Source organism: Salvia splendens, chromosome 10, assembly GCF_004379255.2.
Source record: "Salvia splendens isolate huo1 chromosome 10, SspV2, whole genome shotgun sequence".
Classification (NCBI taxonomy): Eukaryota; Viridiplantae; Streptophyta; class Magnoliopsida; order Lamiales; family Lamiaceae; genus Salvia; species Salvia splendens.
Genome location: NC_056041.1, coordinates 13,713,192 through 13,734,484, shown reverse-complemented (window position 1 = coordinate 13,734,484; position 21,293 = coordinate 13,713,192). Strand labels below are relative to the sequence as shown.

General features: G+C 36.3%; 3 protein-coding genes across 4 annotated transcripts; 2 read left to right on the top strand and 1 right to left on the bottom strand.

The window, feature by feature from the left end:
• Nucleotides 1-822: 822 nt before the first annotated feature.
• LOC121751572 (SH3 domain-containing protein 2-like) lies at nt 823-5,630 on the top strand. Its single transcript, XM_042146333.1, has 10 exons — nt 823-1,482; nt 2,092-2,208; nt 2,575-2,644; nt 2,725-2,876; nt 3,341-3,442; nt 3,590-3,790; nt 3,878-3,940; nt 4,071-4,241; nt 4,338-4,412; nt 5,256-5,630. The coding sequence occupies exons 1-10, from the start codon at nt 1,423-1,425 to the stop codon at nt 5,370-5,372; spliced, it is 1,128 nt and encodes a 375-aa protein (XP_042002267.1). The 5' UTR covers nt 823-1,422; the 3' UTR covers nt 5,373-5,630.
• A 438-nt stretch (nt 5,631-6,068) lies between these two features.
• Nucleotides 6,069-12,852, bottom strand: LOC121751570 (squalene synthase 1-like). Of its 2 annotated transcripts, none has more exons than XM_042146331.1 (15): nt 12,692-12,852; nt 12,347-12,548; nt 11,894-11,936; nt 11,722-11,811; nt 11,008-11,083; nt 9,886-9,955; nt 9,392-9,535; nt 9,189-9,293; nt 8,914-9,060; nt 8,751-8,826; nt 8,508-8,596; nt 6,901-6,992; nt 6,774-6,822; nt 6,622-6,692; nt 6,069-6,317 (listed from the first exon to the last, which is right to left on the bottom strand). In XM_042146331.1, exons 2-14 carry the CDS (start codon nt 12,539-12,541, stop codon nt 6,627-6,629), a joined length of 1,242 nt encoding a protein of 413 aa, XP_042002265.1. In that variant the 5' UTR covers nt 12,542-12,548; nt 12,692-12,852; the 3' UTR covers nt 6,069-6,317; nt 6,622-6,626. The 2 variants fall into 2 exon arrangements, with proteins under 2 accessions (XP_042002265.1, XP_042002266.1); XM_042146332.1 differs by having other exon boundaries at nt 12,642-12,824.
• A 3,357-nt stretch (nt 12,853-16,209) lies between these two features.
• LOC121752000 (protein DETOXIFICATION 46, chloroplastic-like) lies at nt 16,210-21,274 on the top strand. Its single transcript, XM_042146857.1, has 14 exons — nt 16,210-16,711; nt 16,844-16,938; nt 17,014-17,122; nt 17,209-17,264; nt 17,811-17,866; nt 18,401-18,539; nt 18,656-18,793; nt 18,870-18,938; nt 19,011-19,121; nt 19,370-19,498; nt 20,024-20,101; nt 20,535-20,606; nt 20,765-20,827; nt 20,911-21,274. The coding sequence occupies exons 1-14, from the start codon at nt 16,288-16,290 to the stop codon at nt 21,016-21,018; spliced, it is 1,647 nt and encodes a 548-aa protein (XP_042002791.1). The 5' UTR covers nt 16,210-16,287; the 3' UTR covers nt 21,019-21,274.
• The last annotated feature ends 19 nt before the right edge of the window (nt 21,275-21,293 follow it).

Sequence of the window (21,293 nt, the reverse complement as noted above, 5' to 3'; positions counted from 1 at the left end):
TCTTCAAAATAAGGGATTTGTGATATTTTATCTTATTTATGTTCTTTTTTAATATTATTTTCCTCTAACCATTTATTAATTGTCTAAATTACCCCTTCAAATTTTTACCTAAATTCTACTTCAGAATTTTGAAGATCCAAAGTTCAAATTTCAAATTCCTCTACAAATTGTTGCATAGCGAGAAATTGCAAGATCTCTAGTGGGAGGTATGACATCTACTACATTCATTCATCTCATTACATCAAATATGTACACTTGTTTCTAATCTAACCTTCACCTGAAGTGTATCTTCATTATCTGACTACATACATTTCAGATGCCAGCTTTAGTTGGGTTGTAAGTATAAAGGAATTCGCTCATCCCACACTTGAAATAACTTCTGCCATGCTGAGGGCAAGGCCGACCTTTTTCCTGGTCATTTCCATGTTTTCCTTTGTCTTCCAAATTAGTGCTTTGATAATGGAAAATGAGCTCAAACTTCATCAGGTATTCGTTTCAGCTAAAAAGAGCAATTGTATTATGCTCGGTACTAATCCATGTTCTTTTGTGTTCTTTTCATAACAGGCTATGACGATGATGGGTCTTTATGATACCGCATATTGGTTATCATGGTTCACTTGGGAGGGAATACTAACCTTTATTTCATCCCTTCTAACAGTACTTTTTGGGATGATGTTCGGATTTGAATTTTTTTTTAACAACAGTTTCGCAGTTGTCTTCCTCTTGTTTTACCTTTTCCAATTGAGTATGGTAGGTTTGATCATCCTAGCACGAAACTTCCTCAGTTCACATCTGTTTCCAAGTCTCGACTTGTGGAAAATGCATAAGGAGATTCCGAGTGATAGAATAATTTGTTGTTTTATTTCTCAAGTTGGTTTCGCCTTTATGTTGTCTACCTTTATTGGCAAGTCATCTTCATCCTCAACATTATTAAGGAATTTGAAATTTGAACATTGGATCTTCAAAATTCTGAAGTAGAATTTAGATAAAAATTTGAAGAGGTAATATACACAATTTGATAAATGGATAGAGGGAAATAATATTAAAAAAGAACATAAATAAAATAAAATATCACAATTCCCCTGAAGAATACGCATACTTGGATCTCAAATTATGAAATGTCAGCGAATTGAATCCCTAATTACAAAGGTCAGCGAATTTAACCCCTTATTCGCGAATTGAATCCCGGTCAGCGAATTTAACCTCTTTTTCCGAGATTTCTCTTAAAGTAACCGTACATCAGTAAACTGTTATCCGGAAAAATCAAGCACATTCATAATCATTTTGACGCCTATAGCTATAGATCTTCCTTTAAACCTGACTCCGTTTGCCGTATACATTCCTTTTTCTGAAAAAAAAAATTAGAACTGTTTCAGCTGTGTGTGTAGATTATAGCTACGGGAGGTGTTGATCGATTCGTGAATGGAAGCCATCAGAAAACAAGCGTCCAGACTCCGAGAGCAGGTCGCCAGGCAACAGCAGGTATTCTACCGCTATGCGACTCGCAGATGTGTGTGTAATTTTGATTCTGCGTTTAGGATTTTTTTATGCGAATTTTGCAGTCGGATCGAGCGGCTCAGTTTGGATGCTGTGATCATTCGGATTGGCATGAACTGTAGAATTTATGATACCGGAATATGTTGTGCATCCATAGTTGGAATTGTATTTGATTTCATTGAGCTGATTGATTTGAAATTCAGTGGTTCTGTTTGTTTATCACCTCGATTTAGGTTTACTGGCGTTAATTCTCTTCTTGTTGTTTTTTTAATGTAAATAGATTTTGACAATTAACGGTGTAATATGTGATATGTGGATTCGTGTTATTCCAGATGATCTCTCAATTTTTTGATCCGTTTGACTGCCGCATATGAGTTTAAACATTGTCATTTGAACTGATTTAAATGCAAATGAGCACGTGCAACTGTGCAAGTTTATTGGTCCGATACTGGGGCCTGGATTTGGTTTCTTTTATATGCATTGAATTGAAGTTGTGACTACACGATATTTAATTGTACTACTATACAACTCAGACATATATCTGTTGTTTTCGTACTTACAAGTTAATCTGTTTTCACTGAGCTCGTTTTTCAGGCTGTTTTGAAGCAGTTTGGTGCCTATGGTGGTTCAGATAATGTCATGCCGGATGATGCAGAGTTCCAGCAGCACCAAAAGCTTGAAAAGCTATACATATCCACTCGAGCTGCCAAGGTTATATTGTCTATTGTAGAGTTAAATGCTTAGGATTGTGGAAAGTCATTGTCGTAACTCATAGAGCATAAGCTTATCTGGATCAGTTTTCATAAATCCTAACCATAGCATAAAGCTTATCTAAAGGGGAATTTTTATCCTTCATCCCAACCATAAATAAACTCAAATTCACTAGAGTGGGCGGAAGAGAGAGAGACACACACATACAAAGGGAGAGTGGGTAACTGTGTTATAACTTGGGGGCTAGGGAGCTGTCACAATGGTTCCTAACTATTCAGCCTTTGACTTAGGAATCCTGTTTGTAATGCTAAAGTATTCATTATGTATCATAAGTTTCTGATTGCATTTTGTCTTTTCATACTACAGCATTTCCAGAGGGACATTGTTCGTGGTGTTGAAGGCTATATAGTAACAGGGTCCAAACAAGTCGAGATAGGTTAGTTTTTGTTGATTCAAAATGCTCTTGCATGACGAGTGTAAATATAATAATTCCTTCATGTGCCATTTTCCCTTCAGGAACAAAATTGTCAGAAGATAGCAGGAAATATGGTGTTGAAAATACATGTACCAGTGGGAGCACGCTATCAAAAGCTGCATCAAATTTTGCCCGAACTCGTGCGCAAATGGAGAAAGAACGTGGAAATCTGTTGAAGGCCTTAGGCACGCAGGTTATTATTTTGCTTCCCCGAAACTTGATTACCGTGTTGGTATCGTTACATAACAATATTGTTGATACCTGCATCTTTTGCGAATTCTGCGAATTCTGCTTGTATGAAGTTATTATCAACTTAATTTATCAGCTTAACATTCACCTGATCCAACTTTGTTTATGCTTTAGTTAGATTATTGATTAACTTTCTCATATCCCACTAGGAAATCGTTTGAATTTTACTCATGATTAAGCATTTGGTGTCTATCGCAATATTAGTCCACTGTCATTTCTGTTACTTGGATGCACTTAGACTTTCAGACTCTCTATCATCTCTGTTTCATCATCAACTAATTTAAGCTCGACTTTCAGACTCTCTATCATCTCTGTTTCATCATCAACTAATTTATGCTTTCTGCACAGTCTATTTTACAAAACTTGGACAGCTAGTTCGTTAATGAGTCTTGACTTCTCCTATGCCAGGTGGCAGAACCATTGAGAGCTATGGTTATGGGAGCTCCATTGGAAGACGCTCGTCATCTAGCACAAAGATATGACAGGATGCGGCAAGAGGCTGAAGCTCAGGTATTGTAATTAAGCTATTTCTGTAGTGGTTGACAGGATCTTAGATGAACTTAAAATTGCTTTTCTTATTAATTGAGATGTTCGCATGCTGCTTATTGACTGAGATCCCCTCACCAGCTTGTTACACTGATTGTTGGAACTAGATAGGCTGTTGAAGTTGCAAGAAGACAAGCCAAATTCAGGGAAGGAAATGCCCATCCTGACATGGCTTTTAAACTTGAGGCAGCTGAGTCTAAATTACAAGATCTGAAGTCAAATGTGGCCACTCTGGGGAAAGAGGCTGCTGCTGCCATGGCTGCCGTAGAAGCTCAACAACAAAGGTTGACACTGCAACGACTAATTGCCATGGTAATATGCCTTCGTACTTTTACAGTTTGGGCTCCAGTTTAAAACTTCTCTAAATTTGTACCTAATATATCCCTGTTTGTTTTTAAGGTTGAAGCTGAACGAGCCTACCATCAGCGAGTTCTTCAAATACTTGATATGCTAGAAGGCGAAGTAAGTCAATCCAGCATATCAACTCCACCCCCCCCCCAAAAAAAAAAACAGCAGCAACAAAACATATGCTCTCTCTTGTTGTACTTTTTGATTTGTTTCCATAGATGTTTGATGAATTATATCTTTTCAGATGATGTCTGAGCGCCAAAGAATTGAATCTGCTCCTGCACCTGCTGCTGCTGCTGCAATTCCAAGCATGGGCAGTATGCCTGCACCTCCAGCATATGAAGAAGTAAATAGTCTGCCTACTTCACCAGTACAGGATGGATCAACCGATGCCATGGGCTACTTTCTTGGGGAGGTAGGTAGTTTGCTAAGGCGATATATGTCAGTAATTGTTAAGTACACTCGATCATTGTTGTTTAGCTTATCCTGCTTTTTATTGCTGATACAACAGGTCATGTATCCTTATCATGCTGAATCTGATGTGGAACTTACTTTGTCAGTTGGAGACTATCTCGTCATTCGAAAGGTATGCTAGTTTTTAGTACTCATATTCTCAGTCAACGTATCTATTTCATGTTGAAACTTGAAAGCTGTCATGTTCTATTCTTAGCATACTCAATAGGAAGCCCTTGATCAACATTTCTTCCCTTGCAGTGAATATATTAAGGTGGTGTTCGGTTTCTTTGATAAAAATAGTACCAAGATATAATCTAGGATTGAGTTGTGAGATTATTTTACTTGGAGGGGGTTGGCTATGACTAATTATCACATGATTATCCATCTAGGATTGAGTTGAGAGATTCAATCTCATAAACCAAATACACTATGTATTTTACGTATTTAATCCGAGATACAATCTTGCCAACCGAACAGCCAAGTGAATTCTGGTAAAAAATAACCATAATCCATTAACCTTGAACAAATATTATCTTATGCATAAAAAGCATAATCCCGTTTGAATATCATTCTTGACCATCCATGAGTCAAGATCTATGGACTAGATTGGTTTCTAGTTAACAGAATACGAAAGGTTTTATTTAAGATATGGCTTTACCGAAGGCTTTTATGGCTACTCTATTTTTTTCTTTTTAAGAGTGGCTACTACTATTATTATTGTTTTCTTTTTTCTTTCATTTCAATTGTGAACTTAACATGTGCATTACGATCGACAAACAGCTGAAAGTATAACTATAAACTACACTTCTTTTTTTCAAATTAGAGAGGCAGGCGTGTTCTCTTCCTTTTCCTTTACTCTATACATGTATGCTACCTCTGTCTTTGAATATTGGTTAGTATCAGTGTTGTGTTAGTTAATTAGTTTTATGTTTAAAAAATATCTGGTTAAATGAATCTTGTTCTCCATTTCAAGGTTTCGAACAACGGCTGGGCTGAAGGTGAGTGCAAAGGCAGGGCCGGTTGGTTCCCGTTTGGGTACATTGAGAGGCGTGAGCGTGTTCTTGCTAGCAAGTTTGCAGAAGTTTTTTGAACTATTCTCATGAGTTTCGTTTTGTATTCCTGTATTGTTGGAATATATGCATAATATTAGAGTTCGCCTACTACAGAAAGGATAACCCTCCCTTTCTTTTCTCAATTCATTATTTGGTGCAAATTTTGCAGATTGGTGTATTTTGCCTGCAGTTTTATCGAGTTAATTTGTTTCTGGTTTGTATGTGTAAAATAACAAAATGTCATGTTTTCTTTTTTCTATTTGCGTTAACTTCAATTGCATTTCATTTGCTTTTTCTGTTTTGGGCCTCGAATAGTACATCTGGGTCTTCTGTTTATTTTAGGCATCGATGTTAATTTACTTAAATGGCATAATTTACAGTGTATGAATGCTGATAAAAAATGCACCATTTATTTAACTCTTCATTGCCCCTATATTCTTATTCTCCTTATTGAAGTCCCAATTTTATTTAACTCTTCATCTTATTATCTTATTCTTATCGTATCCTTTATTAAAGTCCCAATTTTTGTTCGTCTATTATGGATCTTTCGTCGCTTAAGTAATAATTTTGGTATATTTTGACATAAAAATTACTAACTGAATTTGTAAAAAACCTTTTATGTCTTATGCAATAGACGACATTATTAATACTAATAATAATAATAATACCAACTTTGCTCAACAAGTATCGAGAGAATATATGAATGTGCAGTATATCTGCTTGTGGATCAGAACTAAAATCAACATGCAAATTGAAATTTGGTTCTATTGCACAACTGCAATTCTGGAATAAGCAAGCAGTAAACTTTGTGGGTCTAATACCAGTCCAGCACTACAAGGACAAGGACAAATTCAAACATATTCACAAATCCATTACCTGTTTTTTTTCTTTTTTATTTTTTGTGACAAGCTTGTTTGTACGTGGAATTAACTCGTGAAGGCAGTAGCAAAGCAAGTAGAAGTTCTCATCCAAGCAAACTAATCCTGCAAATAGGTAGAGAACGCATTATGATTTATGAGTTCACATAAAAAAATATACATAAAAAAGCATTCTACTATTATAGGGGGTATAACTTATGCTGGTCAGAGAGAGAATCTGATATTTCCTACTTTCATTTAATATGTTAGAGACAGGGGACTGAATTTATACAGTCATAATTCTAAATGTCGTTGACTTGAGTAAAAAGCTTGCATTCTTATTCAACTAGAAACAACAGTGTTGTGATTTTAACAATATTTTCACATAAAAGAAGTAGTATTCGAGAAACAAGAGGCGGGAAAAACTCACAGATATTAGGAAGCTTTCTTTGGTGCGAAGTATGCTTGAAGAATTGCTAATATGATGAAGAAAATAGCAACCTGCATTGTCGATTAGGTAATTGTTTTGTTTGGCTTATGACTTCTTTGATGAAAACTTGAAAAATGAAATCCAGAACTAACCATATAAGCAGCATTGTACTGGGGGCCACTCTCAATAATATAAGATTTCCTATGAGTAATAAAGAAGGGTTGTGGTAAGAGGATAGATAAGATTTGTCTAAAATATAACATAATGAAGCTACAATACCTTTCATTCAAGGTGCCAGAGTTCCTGCAAATTTTCAAGATTGTATCTAGTCTTTCGTTTGTCGTTCCCGCATTAGGATCGTTGTTGTCAACCTAAAAAGGATGATGCACGTATTTTTTTAGCAAATTACGAAAGTAAACAGTGAAACATTTAAACAAGGTCTATCATTCAACATGTAAAAGAGAGTGTAATGCTCATAGGAAATTAATTCTAATGATCTTAAATAGTAAGTATTCCAGTAAAAGGAACTGGACCTTTATACGAAAAACAGATAACCAAAATACAATATTTGAGATCAGCACCTATAATCCGTTATAGAAACCAAACAAAAACTAAGTTTGCAGAAATGCCTCAACATATTATTTAAATGAGACATTAATTATTAGGCCATCCGCAATGGGCGGACGATGGCACGCCCGATGGCGCGCATCGTCCGCGCCATCGATCGTCCGCGCCCATTGCGGATACGGACGATAGGTCGCGGACGATCGTCGCGGCCGATACTAAGGGCGCGGAGGATGGCGCGCCCGATGCCTATCGTCCGCGCCATCGTCCTCCCCATTGTGGCGTACACGGACGATAGGTCGCGGACGATTGGCCGATGGCATCTATCCACGGTGGCCTGTTTTTGTGAAGACGGTTAGCTGCCCAATTGGTGAGAAGAGGGTTTTATTTGCGCAAAAGCAGGAGTCGGCGAGGAAGGATGTCGAGCGGACATTCGGCGTGCTCCAATCACGGTGGGCAATTGTGAAAGGGCCGGCTCGTTTCTGGTTCAAGGATGTCATCGCCGATGTCATATATGCGTGCATAATCATGCACAACATGATAGTCGAGAATGAAGGCGGAAGCATCACCGATTGGAATGAAGATGATCGTGCATCTAGTTTGGCCGGCGCGTCGACCGAGCCACCCGATAGAGGGTTACCGTTAGGCTTCAACGAGGTTCTATCTAGACAGGCCTCAATGCGCAACCAACAGGATCATGCGCAGCTCATGAACGACATGATCGAAGAAGTGTGGGCTCGCAACCGCCGTTGTTGAGTTCGCGTTTTTTTAATTCGCATTGTAATGTATTAATTTTTATTCAATGAAATGAAGTTTTTGAAATTCGTATTTTAATGTATTAATTTTGTTAAATTCGTATGAGTTTTGTAATAAATATTAAAAAAATGATGATGTGGCGCGCCATAGGGCGCGCCTTAGGGCGCGTCTTAGGGCGCCCCACTGCAGGTGAGGAGGTAGGAGGATAAAACTGCTGACGTGGCGCGCCATAGGGCGCGCCTTAGGGCGCCCCATTGCTAATGCCCTTAGCACTCAAATAAAGAGGACTGAATCAATATGTTTATTGTAACAATAGATCTATCAATTAAATATAGCATGAACTACGCTTTAATTGAGTTCTGCAATAATTTGAAAAAATTCCAATGTGATACTATTCAAACGAACTCAAATTTGCCAAACATGTTCCTCTCTTGAAAAAATGATATTGTTGTTTTTTTTAAATAGCACCACATGTTCCAATGTGATACCTATTCAAATGAACTCAAATTTCGTATGTCGGGGCGACCAGCCAGACCAGCTTTCAATAGGTCTAAACAAGATGGTACCTTAAATTTCAGCATCCGAGAGAAGTCGTAAAAAGCTCCATATACATCAGACATTGTTTTGGTTCTGTCGATAATTTTAGCAGTAAGGCCTAGAAAAAGAGAGACATAAGAAACAAATACTATTAGATTTTTTAATTGGTCCAAGAAAGGAAAAAGAATTGAGAGATGGCAGAAAGGAAAAATTCACGTAAATAAACAACTTAGATTCACACAGCAAGAGGAACACTAAGAATGTCAGCATACCTCTTCTCATTTTCACAACACCTCTGAACACTTCAATGTTGTTGTAGCATAAAGCTAATGTCCCAATTGCCATTATCTGGTCAAAAAAAAACAGAAATCAGATGCACCTTCTGTGCAAATCCAAACCGCAGATGAATGAAAAACACTGCATTTACACGTATACCTGTGGAATTGCACAAAAACGAAAGATAGCTGGATCTCTCAAATCAGACATGTACTTGAGGCAGTCTTCTACATGCACTAAAGCATTTGTGACCATGTCGTTTAGGCACTGCACTGCTTTAACTGAGTTTTCCTCGCTCTTCAAATCCTGAGAACATTACGTGAAAACGTGTAAGGCATTTTCGACATCTAATTCACATGTAATATACATATTCTATCAACATGACTATTGAAATTTTGAAATGTTTCATAGATTCAATGGAAATAATTCTTTACCTCAAGTTTGTTCACGTATTTACTCCATATTTGACGAGGCCAGAACATACGTGACTTTGGTATTTCATTGATATCCTCAAGGTAATCTCTGATAATGTTTGTTTTCTGTATTGTTCCAAGTGTAGAACAGTTCTTATAGTTAAAAAATGACAGAGGTCTCTAAAGCAATGACTTGACTTATCAGCGCATAATGGAATCAGTACCTGAAGAAATAAACCCATTGAATTGGACAGTTCATCTGTAGCAAGATCTTCTTTTCCAGAAGCATGGAATAGTTTGGATAACCCCAATCCAACAAGGCCAGCCACGTAATGACAATATTCATCATAATCATCAGTGGTTTCTACCTGGAAAGTGAAAATTGATCATAAGTAATTAAATGAGATTTACCTGGTGAGCAGAAGTATAATCTGGCTAAGAATACCTATTATGGTTTTTAAATTAACATTAAAGTAATGTCATTCTGATATATATTATATAGTATAATATGCAAAAAAAAAAAAGTAATGTCATTCTGATGTTTTTAAAACAGAAAAAATAACTATTTCCCTAATAATGTGGCCAAAGAAAAATGTGTCTAGGTACAGAAATAATATAAAAATAAGTTATAAGTCTCATGGAATCTACATTAAAATCCAGGATAAATAACTTCATAGTTCAATTCATGGACAGAGAAACAATCTGGTGTGATATATACCTCCTTGCAAATAAATTTTGCCATCCCTGCACCCATTCTCATGGTAATATCCTCAATTGCTTCCTGATAACTGCAAAAATATAGGGGGGGGGGGGTGAAGGTTATCTTTCATGCATAGAAGTAGTTATCTACCAAATTAACTTCCACTACTAGATAAATAGGAGAAAGGCCATAATTTAAACTGAAAAGTAAAATGTTTTTGGTACTACTCTTCTGAAGTTCTCTTGCCAGAGTCCAGAGAAAGTTAACAAACATCTGTCATGTTATCAACTGGTTAAATTTAATCGAATTTCTTGCTCTCGGATTGTTCAAATTTACTTTAATGACAGGATGCATCAATAGTAGTCCTAATATTTCCAGTGAAGATAGTTTATGTACATATTGGCATCCCAGACATCAAGAACTCAAAAGTACATTGTTATAAGATTTATCAAATGCAACTGAGATTGAACAAGTTCTTATCACTTTTATTTTTTTTCCCTGGACTAGGCTTGTCCTAGTGGCTCCACCAGATTTTTATACTGCAGTTATCCTTTTTTATGATCTTTAAAGGAAATGAAAAACTGTTTCACCACATCATTAAGAAGCAATATTATGTCGTTGTTGGTTAGATATAAAACTACTTCCTGGTCCACACAACTGAATGTCACTAAATACTAGTACTATTAAATAAGATAATGCCAGTATATGGACCTTTTCCTACTTCAATCCATCACAATTAACAGTACCCTAGGTCTTGACCATCCAATACCTATGAATTAAAGACATTATGAAGTCAGTATTGTACAACTTTCCAGATTTAATTATGTATTGATCTAATCCAGACCTATTATCTCCAGTCAGTGGCCCTTCTGTTTAATTCCAAACCTTCTGCTTCAAGTTATTAATAATGTTATTCAGACATTCCTCTGTCAGCCACCAACAGAAGTATCATTTGAAAAGCATATAGAAAAAAATTCCTGATCTAGGATGTCACTGCCAAATTCATCTATAATTAAATCATCGCTCAATAAATTTGCATATCGGGGAATATTAAGACTCATGTCTCTTTTTATCAATGCCATGTTATATGTTGACCGAATCACATGAGTAATATACTAATATATGACACTTAAAGAGTACCCAGGTGCGAGCTCCAGAAAAGCAGTGGAAACATGATGGAACTGGTCCATTAGAACTCTGTACTCCTTTGTACCACCTGTCAAACAAATATCTAACATAAATTTGGACGTATAAATGATATCCTTCACTTAAAATAACAAAAAATATAATTGAGATATTCCACTTCTGAAAATTGATTATGGATAACAACAAAAATAACAACAGAATAAGCATTAACTGCAACATTTTCCAGTGAGCACATATGTTCCTTGCACATCAGAGTTTCTATTACTGGAAACACAATAATCCATTACAAGGCTTTTAATTAGTAGTACATTTTAAAGTCGTAATTTGGCTGTAAATATTATCAAACCTGGAGACAATTAGCAGAATGCAGCTCATCAAGCAAAAAGAAACAGTGCCATCAAAATTTTCATTTGATTTGGCTTTAAGAGTGACTATAGGCAATTGTGTGAGATGCATCAGGTCCTAGCCGCCTGAACCCAGCGAGGTGGCCATTCAATTCAATCTTCAGACATATGTTTTCTTTTGTTGACAACTAAATTGGTTGTTTCTGATGCTTATTGTGCAAAACACATTCACAAGGTTTTGGCATTATAAGCAAAAACTCTTATTCACAATCAAAATGCAAATTAGCTCTTATAATGTCCTGTTCAACTTCCTAATCACACCATTACCAGCGAAAAAATAACAAAGACAGAAGTTAAAGCTCACATGAAAAATGCCATTCTCGGTCGTATATGTGACGATGGAAAGCCATCAGAATAGGTACTTTAAGCTCTGTTGCTATGCTAGTATCATCCTCTGTCAAATACGTTAATAGCAATGAAAAAATGATCTCAACAGTGAGACTAATTGCTCTAATAATTCTTCATAGGAACCTTACCAACAGTGTCAAGTGCTCGAAGAACCAAATAGAAAATGCAAATCTGCGAAATCCAAGAAGAATAACGCAGTCACTCTCTGGTGTGACAGTATAGAAAGTTATTTGGAAACTAGAATTTCTTGACCGTATATATTATGTAATCTATCAGTAGAATTTCCACGAAATTGGACACTATCATCACCTGCTTATTGTAAGATCTATAGTCAAGATATGAGACTATTTAGCATCGTAATAAATGTGCTATAAAAACAAACCAAAAATTGCACACTATGTTAAATCATCGTATACAGCAGTTCTTCAGTTATTGGATATAGAAGTAGAGAAATTAGCCGGTCCAGTAACAACAGAAAATCTACATCGTTTATCGCCATACAAGCACGAAGAAATTAGAAGTTCCTTCTCAAAGACATCGATGATTGAACCAAAAACGGATTAAGTATGAAGATCACTCACAGCATCACGAAGATCGGTATCGAGCTGCTGAATAACGAGACCGAAACTTCTAGAAACCTTGTGAAGCATGGTGTAACAAAATCCCCAGTGTGGCTCCGGCGGTATCTGCTTCTCCGCATTCCTCGCCGCATATTTCAGCTTCAGCAATGGATACAAATCATCCGGATGCCTCAAAATCGCACGTAAACTCCCCATCTCAAACCTGCCAGGCACCGATTAACAAACAAAATCAGCTCACGACGGCGATCTAGGCAATAATCGAGCACGAGGATTTCTAATTAATTCATGACCGAACTCAAATCACATTGCTCGAGATGACGTTTCAAATCCGCGGGCGATACTTACTGTTCCTGAAAATACTCTAAATCAGCTGCGTGAATATGGCAGCGAGGACGATGGAATTCGTGCGCGTGTGGTTAGAGACTAGAGTGAGAGAGAGAGAGGGGAATGAAAGAGAAATGTGCGTGAGTGCTTTGGTAATGGTGTGTAGTGTTTATAATATGGTAAATATTCTGGTTTATTTTATTTTATAGTTTATGAGAAAAGGACCATTTCGTGTGAGCGTGTGTGGTGTGTGAAAAAATATGGGGTTGGCGGGCGATGTTGGATTTGACGAACGTGAGTTCTGCGGTTAGGCTGATTGCCAATTGGATAATGGCGTGTTTGGCTGTATATGAATTTCTGATTTTTTGGGAAGGAAAATATCATCCTAATTTGTTTGCAGCACACCTAATTTATTCTGTACAAATTGTTCTGATTTTTGGATTTTCCGTACTAAATTATGTAGTTGAATAACGCAATTACGTGAACAATAATTTAATGAACAATAAAATAAAAGCAGTTCAATCAAGAAATCTATTTTTTCGGTATATCTCATATAACAATCAATGGCTATTGCCTTTGTGATGTTATGCTTGTGGGCCTTTTCTGCAATATTTCTTCGCACGTATATAACGAAAATATCTACAATATTGGGACGGACCAACCTTACTTACCTCTTTGGCATCCATTATAGGGGCGGACCAACCTTTTCTGCAATATTTCGTCTGATTTTATACAAATATAGTTTAAAGTGTAACACGCCCACTTGGTTGGCGTGTTTAAATAAAAAAGACATTTGTGTTAGCGTCTTTAAATCATATATTACGCCTACTTGATTGGCGTGTTTAGGTGAAAAACGCCATCAGCGTTGGCGTTTTTTTTGTTAAAAACGCCATCCAGGTGGGCGTGTTAGCGTTGAACCAGATATTAGACACAATTCTCCCAAAAACGCGAACCCTAATCACTTTCCCTCCCCAAATGCGAAAAAGCTTAAGGAAACCCTTGATCGGGTCGACGCAATCGGCGATTTGAGGGTGAAGATTTTGATTTTGGTTCATTCTTCCAAGCATTAGTCTTCCTATTCGGTTACTATATTTAAATTTTGACCAATATTTGATGAATTTTTATGATAGTATATATTGTAGTGTAATTAATAGAAAAATTTGATGGATTGTTATGATATTATATATTATAGTATATCTAATTTTTTTACCAACATTTGATGGATTGTTATGATAGTATATATTTGATGTAATTAATATCTAATTTTTGACCAAATTTTGGCTCACTGTACATAATGATAAATGTAAAAATAATACATATTTATTTGTGTTTTACATTATTGCAGATAGTATTACGTGGTGTGTCAATTTATATTGGGGTGAAAAGATAATTCCCGGAGCAGTTATTTCAATTTTAGGATTTATTTTATCCAATTTTTGCTAAACACGCCAACACGTATGACTTTTTTTACTTAAACACGCCAACCAAGTGGGTGTATTACACTTTAAACTGTATTTGTATAAAATCAGACGAAATTGTAAAACGCCAACCGCGCTGGCGTTTTTACTTAATAACACGTCAACGAGTGTGGCGTTTTTCCCATGTATTGAAGAAATAACAAAATGGGTACATTTTCGTTATTCTAGTCGTAGACTCCTCCACGGATCCGATTTTCTCGTGGTTAGCCTACTATATTAGGCGCACCTTAGGCGGTGAACACACGCATGGTGTGCATGCCTCTCGCAATTGGAGAGTTGATTAGAGCATTATAGAGTATGGTTACAAAATAATCATAATAATTAAAAAATCGTCTTCAAATCATCATGATAATTTTAGTTACGAATACTAATTATATAATTTGATATCATTTATTGCTGAATGTAAATTTTAATAATCAATGCATGATTAATTAATTTTTTGAATTTAATTATATTATCACAATTAAATGTACCATTTGAAAAAAATAAAAATTCAAATTAAATAAAAATGCACAATATTAATTTAAAATACCCAAAATGCACAATTTGAAAAAATACCCACCTCGAGCACCCTACTTGTCGTTGATCGAGTAGAGACAACGGGCGTCGCCGACCACACGGTCCCACGTCCGTCCACCGAGCATTTACAACCGAGGGGACGCCCACCGCGCCTCCCTCCACGTTGCACCTCCCCATTTCCAACATCTGATGGATTACTCTAATATCTACCGTATTAGTTGTATATTTATGCTTATAAGGGCATCCATAATGGGGCCATATACAAATTTATAGTCCTCCACGTCAGTATTTTTGTATTCATACTCATTCACTTGCAATGGGTGCCTATAACCCGCTCAATCTTTTTTTAACAACTATTTTATATTTCTTTTTAATTTTTGAATAAAATAAAATAGCAAAATACATATAAATCAATATGAAAATCTGCATTTTATTAAAAAGCCAAAGAAGTACAGCGCGGAATACAAAAAAAACTACAATTTCAATGGTTATGTGACCAACTTTCTTCTATGGGAAGTGAATTGGAAAGAGATTGGAAGGAACGAGAAATGGAGATAAAATGCGGTGTATTTATAGAGTGGAAAATAAGGGGGGAAACAAAAAATATATATATAAAAAAATTAGAAAATCATAGTATGAGCTATAGTCCGGATGCCTATAGTCTGAATGACACGCATAAATCGAGAAATGGCTATAGTCCGGATGCCCGCAATAGCGGACTATAGCCCGGACTATCAACTATGAATAGTTCAAGCCATAGTCCGCCCCATTGCAGATGCTCGTAAACCAATATTAACTAGTGTTTAAAATGATTACTATTAACAATCAACCATGTTGTAGTTAAATTTGATTATAGACCGCAACGAAAAATCAACCATGACCAATAATAATAAGGGATATTGGTCTTTAAAACCATGAACTTTGTCTAAAATTTGATATTTCCCATGAATTTTGAAATTGGTCTATAAAATATCACAAACTTTGTTTTTTGTTTGGTATTTCCCAAACTCACTCAAATAAGATATATTCATCAAAATCTTATTTTACGTAGGCAACCGTAATATGTTTTATGATATTTTAAATCACTTTTTAAGTTTATAACATGTAGGATAAAAAGTCACGTTGAACACCACGTTGATTTAATTGTGTCAAATATATGATAAAATGCCTAATAATATAGTCAAATATAGTAATAGACATGCTGTGAGAAATATCAAACAAAGTGCAAAATTTGTAATATTATATACCAATTTTAAAGTTCATGGGAAATACCAAATTTTGGGCAAAATTTATGGTTTTAGGAACCAATTTCCCAAATAATAATACTCTAACTATTGCACCCATAGTTAAAAAAACTGTTGTTGAGTAATGGAAAAAGTTAAAATAAGTAGAGTAATGGAAAAAGTTAAAATAATGAAAAAGGAATAGAGCATCTAACTTGAGTAGAATCAGGCGAGCTCTGGCCGTCAATGTAGTAGTTTGTCCATACGTATACGTCGTATGTATTATGTATATATATACTTGGGGAGAAATACACATCATTTTCTTTGTTATTTCAGCGACGCTTCCCAACTTCCATTCACTCGTCTCATCACTTGACGCCCGTAGCTTTATCTCAGCATGAATCTAAGGGCGCCAGTTCAACATCCCTACCATCTTAATCCACAAACCCTAAACAGATTAAATCGAGTTTCCATTGCATCTACACCCATCCTCCGATTTTCGGAGCAAAAAATTAACCGGATTTTTATTTCCAATTGCATCTCTCCGAGCAATGAAGTTGCAGAAAGCATTGCTCGAATCTCTCCAATTGAAGAAGGAAATGACGAGAGCTTAGCTGCAGTGGAGGAAACGCAGCCATCCGAAGAGACTTCCGATATTAACATTGATGAACTATCTGAGAATGATAGCTTGTGGATTCAGATGGTGGAAATTGCCAAGTTTTCTGGACCGGCAGTAGGGTTGTGGATTTGTGCACCGTTAATGAGTTTGATTGACACTGCTGTTATTGGCCAATGCAGCTCCATTGAGCTCGCTGCTTTAGGTTCTATAAATTTTTATTCTTTATTTATTTTTTCGTTTTTAGTGGTGCTGTTTGTGGTATATTCCAGTTTTTTTTTATCATAGAATCAAATGAATGTTACTAGTACTATTTATAAAGTTGAGATTTTTGCAGGTCCGGGTACGGTGTTTTGTGACTACACGAGTTATGTGTTCATGTTTCTCTCAATCGCTACTTCAAATTTAGTTGCTACATCTCTTGCTAGCAAGGTCTGTATATAGGTGTTATTATTGTTTAGTTCGGAATCCGGTTATACTGGCATGATGAAATGTGAAGTGGTGCAGGATAAAGATGAGGTGCAGCACAAGATATCCAACTTGTTATCCGTTGGATTGGCTTGTGGCGTTTTTATGCTTTTCTTTACAAGGTGCTTCGGCACTTGGGGGTTGACCGGTAAAGAAGGACATCTTTGGCTTTTTATGTTGTTTACATTTTTTAGATTTAAATTGGACTGATTAGTTTAATTCATGCATATCCAGCTTTTACAGGGGCGAATAACCCGGAAATCATAGCTGCAGCAAACACATATGTTCAGGTTTGCTGCTTGTAGCCCAAGCCTTGGTGATAGATATTTGTATTACTTGCATTCAGCAGTGTTCTTGTGTACTCTTGTTTGAGTGTGAAAATTGTTCTTACTGGATTGTTTAATTCACAGTAGTATTGTTTGAGTGAGAGTTCGCTAATTATTTTGGGGAGATGACACTTCCTAATTAGGTGTTCTTGTAAAATTCAAAACAATTATCTACCTTGAAAGGAGGCTTAACAACCTGCAGAGAAAATTAACCCGAATGCTTAAACAGCAGTTCATAGCATTTACTTGAGAACCCGTTATTCTTTTTTTTTTTATTTTTAGCTACCTAACAGTAATATATCTAGGAAATATAGCTCCTTGCTCCTGCAAAGTTATTCCATGCACTTAAATTTTTGCAAAATCAGTTACCTGCTTGTCAAATCTTTAGTGCTAAGTTGCTAACATGTTTGATCTTTTTTTATTCAACTTTTTTTAGGATATAAAATAATTTCTGACCATATTTTGTTGGAAAATTGTTCTTTGATTTATGGAATCTACAACTTTTTCCAGATTCGGGGCTTAGCATGGCCAGCAGTGCTGATCGGATGGGTTGCTCAAAGTGCAAGGTCCTACATTACATGATTATAAATTTATCGTAGAATATGTTCCCTATCATTTTTTGTCGTGTGTTATTTGATAGCGTGTCAGTACTGTTAACTAGCTACATATCCTTAATTGTACTGTACTCTTCGTGATGTTTCAAAATTCAAATTAATAAGAACTTGCTTTGTCTTTGCTTTGCAGTTGGTTAATTGCATTCTTGCCTAATTTGATTTTCTTCTATGCTATCTTATTATGTAAACCTTTTTGGATTGCCCTCACGAGTTTGTCTTCTACTTGTGTGCAATTTCATAGTTCTAGGCTTCTAGCTATGCTTTATAAGGCAAACTCAAACAAGGACCGTGTCCTAAACAGATGTAGTTTTACAAAAGGCAACATGCAAATTGATCGTATGCCTCATAGCTTTCTGTACTCCTTTGCATATTCAAAATCTTGAAATTGATCTATTGACTAGTGTTCATTAGCTTTCGTTGTGTAGTCCCTTAGTCATTTTTTTGTTGTTCTTGTTTTTTTTCTAAATTGGAGGTCTTTGTACACAGTTTAGGAATGAAAGATTCATGGGGACCTTTAAAGGCTTTGGTTGCTGCAAGTGCTATTAATGGCATTGGCGACATAATCTTATGCAGATTCTTAGGATATGGTATTGCTGGGGCAGCATGGGCAACAATGGTGTCTCAGGTTTGCTGAATTTGTTTCCTAGTTGCTTCCTAGTCTTATAATCGCATTGGACTCTGAACCTGTACGTTTACCCACATCTTCATGAACTATATGAATTTAATTTTCTCTTGTTTTAGGTTGTTGCATCTTGGATGATGATCGAAGCTCTGAATAATAAGGGATATAATGGCTATTCAATCTCTCTTCCATCTCCTGATCAACTCCTTGAGATATTCATGCTTGCAGCTCCAGTCTTTGTGACAATGATGTCAAAGGTTTTCATGCCTTTCTTGATTCCGCTTCTGTTTCTCACTTATTTTCCTGCTACTTTTCTGATATGCTTTAGTTTAGGTGATGTTTTACTCTCTACTTGTGTACTTCGCGACATCCAAGGGTACCAAAACTCTGGCTGCTCATCAGGTTTCATTATATTATGTGTCAATAATCTTTTTCTGTATAATACTTGCCTCGGTACCGACTTCCTGTTTTTAGGTCATGATGCAAGTGTACGGTGTGTTTACTGTATTTGGTGAACCTATTTCACAAACAGCCCAGTCGTTCATGCCGGAGCTGTTATATGGAGTTAATCGGAATTTAAAAAAGGTTACGATTCTTGATGCACAATGTTATAACATTACGTTAAGTAGATGCAGATTGGACTTTACTATCTGCAAGCTGCTGGAGCATTTACTGAATTGCTTATAATTGAACTTTTCGCTGGAGATCATAGAGAACATGTTCCATCACTAATCTTTTTTATACTCTCACTTCTGACTTTTGTATTGATTCAATACATACTTGTCCATTCAATTGCATAATACTTCCCTTGAAAAGCCTATGTGGAATGACAGGCCCAATCATTGCTGAAATCACTACTCATGATTGGTGTGGTAAGTGGACTGATATTGGGATCAATTGGAGTATCAATTCCTTGGCTATTCCCTAAAATGTTCTCCCCTGATCCTGAGGTTATACAAGAGGTGTGTTAATCTCTCTCTCTCTCTCTCTCTGACACAGACAAACATACACATTTATATTAATTATAGGCATGCAAAAGCATTCATGTGTAGGTGTTGAGGTAGGTTACTCCGCAACTGCTAATTCCACAGAATCGTGTATAGAATCTGCTGCCTTATTTTCCGCTAATGTCAAAAGGAGGTAGAAACCTTGAAACTTTCAAATTAGTTCCCTCCCCTAAAATCAAATCGGTGAGATTGGACTCATTGGATGATAATACATCTTTCCCTGGCCTTGTTTGTGGAGTATCACACCTAAGTAGCCCTTTATTGTTGTGCTCAAATAGTAATGTTTATCCTTCCAAATTGCATGTCAAACATATTCTTATGCTGTTATGCATGCAAACATTAATGCACCATTTATGTTAATTTTATGCAAGCTAATGTAAAATATCCATGGTATAGTGGTTCGTTAATCATGCGGCTGGGCTTATCATGTATGTTAGTTCAAATTCCATGAAGTTGAAGTGAATTTGTTGTATGTTGCAGATGCACAAGGTGCTGATACCTTTCTTCCTTGCTCTATGTATCACACCCGGTACTCACAGCCTTGAGGGCTCTTTAATGGTACTTAGCTCTATCTTCTTCTTTGTTTATTTTTCCCTCAACAAGAATATATATAGATCACTAAATGCAGTAAGACATGATATTCGATATTACATTTTGAGAATGATGTGTTGGCTCATAGAATTATACGGGTTATCATTTTGTATTGATGGAAAGCACTCAGTTTCTGTCCTCGTCTTTGCTCGTATTTGCCACCTTTACTGCATCTGTCAAGGATACTAGAGGAAAACCTGCAGCGTGATGGTGACATAAAGGGTTCTAAAACCTATATCAACTGAATCTCTAATCAGATGTTCCGATATCTTACTTTTATTACTTATATTCCCTTATTACGAATGCATGCTTAAAAAGCATCAGTTAAAGGGCTTCTGAATAAGTTGACAATTTTTTGTTATTCTTATATTTTGTCATACTTACACTTTAAACTATCCAGGCTGGACGTGACTTGAAATTCATTAGCATGTCGATGAGTGCGGTCTTTGTTTTGGGTTCTCTTATCCTGCTGGTAAGTATCTCAGTTTCAATGGCCCGAGTTACTCACTCCACCAGTTGATTTAAACATTTGATCTTTTTTTTTCTAGCTACGAGTGGCTATTCCAGTCCATCGACCAGTTAACTCAATCTCTAAAATTTAATGAAAATATATATCTCATTAATCTGCAGTTATTAAACAACAGCGGTTATGGTATAGCTGGATGTTGGTTTACACTCGTTGCCTTCCAATGGGTAAGTTGATGATTCATACCGACACTTACTCTATATTGGTGTAAAATCTTCTTTAACGGCATAACTATTTTTTCTCCTTCCAGTCGCGATTCTGTATTGCCTTGCGTCGTCTCACCTTGCCAACCATGTTTCTGTACTCAGAGGACTTGTCCCAGTCCCATTATCAAACTGGGAAGCTAAAATCTGTATAATACTCTCTCAAACCATAAGTCGATTCTGCAGCTGTTTACAACAACCCCACATATTCTGTTGCTTATGAACTTAAGGCAAACGCAAAGGAGTTGCGCAAGCAGTTGCTCCTTCGCATGGTGTAGTCTTTTAGTTCCTTTCTTACATTTGATGGTTAGCTGTTGTATGTTAAACTGTTGTATTTGTAATTTTGTTTTACTTAGATAACCTGTTGGTGTAACGTATAAACATCAATGAAATGTCAAAGTACATTATGCATACTACTGTGTTACCCATA

Excerpts from the sequence above, each read along its gene's own strand:
- LOC121751572 (XM_042146333.1), top strand. The coding sequence starts at position 1,423 with ATGGAAGCCATCAGAAAACAAGCGTCCAGACTCCGAGAGCAGGTCGCC. Across the intron at positions 2,877-3,340 it reads TGAAGGCCTTAGGCACGCAG|GTGGCAGAACCATTGAGAGC; the intron begins GTTATTATTTTG and ends CTCCTATGCCAG. Across the intron at positions 4,413-5,255 it reads ACTATCTCGTCATTCGAAAG|GTTTCGAACAACGGCTGGGC; the intron begins GTATGCTAGTTT and ends CTCCATTTCAAG.
- LOC121751570 (XM_042146331.1), bottom strand. The coding sequence starts at position 12,541 with ATGGGGAGTTTACGTGCGATTTTGAGGCATCCGGATGATTTGTATCCA. Across the intron at positions 11,937-12,346 it reads ATACCGATCTTCGTGATGCT|ATTTGCATTTTCTATTTGGT; the intron begins GTGAGTGATCTT and ends TGGATTTCGCAG. Across the intron at positions 6,823-6,900 it reads TCTGGCACCTTGAATGAAAG|GAAATCTTATATTATTGAGA; the intron begins GTATTGTAGCTT and ends TATTACTCATAG.
- LOC121752000 (XM_042146857.1), top strand. The coding sequence starts at position 16,288 with ATGAATCTAAGGGCGCCAGTTCAACATCCCTACCATCTTAATCCACAA. Across the intron at positions 17,867-18,400 it reads TGGGTTGCTCAAAGTGCAAG|TTTAGGAATGAAAGATTCAT; the intron begins GTCCTACATTAC and ends CTTTGTACACAG. Across the intron at positions 20,828-20,910 it reads CACTCGTTGCCTTCCAATGG|TCGCGATTCTGTATTGCCTT; the intron begins GTAAGTTGATGA and ends TTCTCCTTCCAG.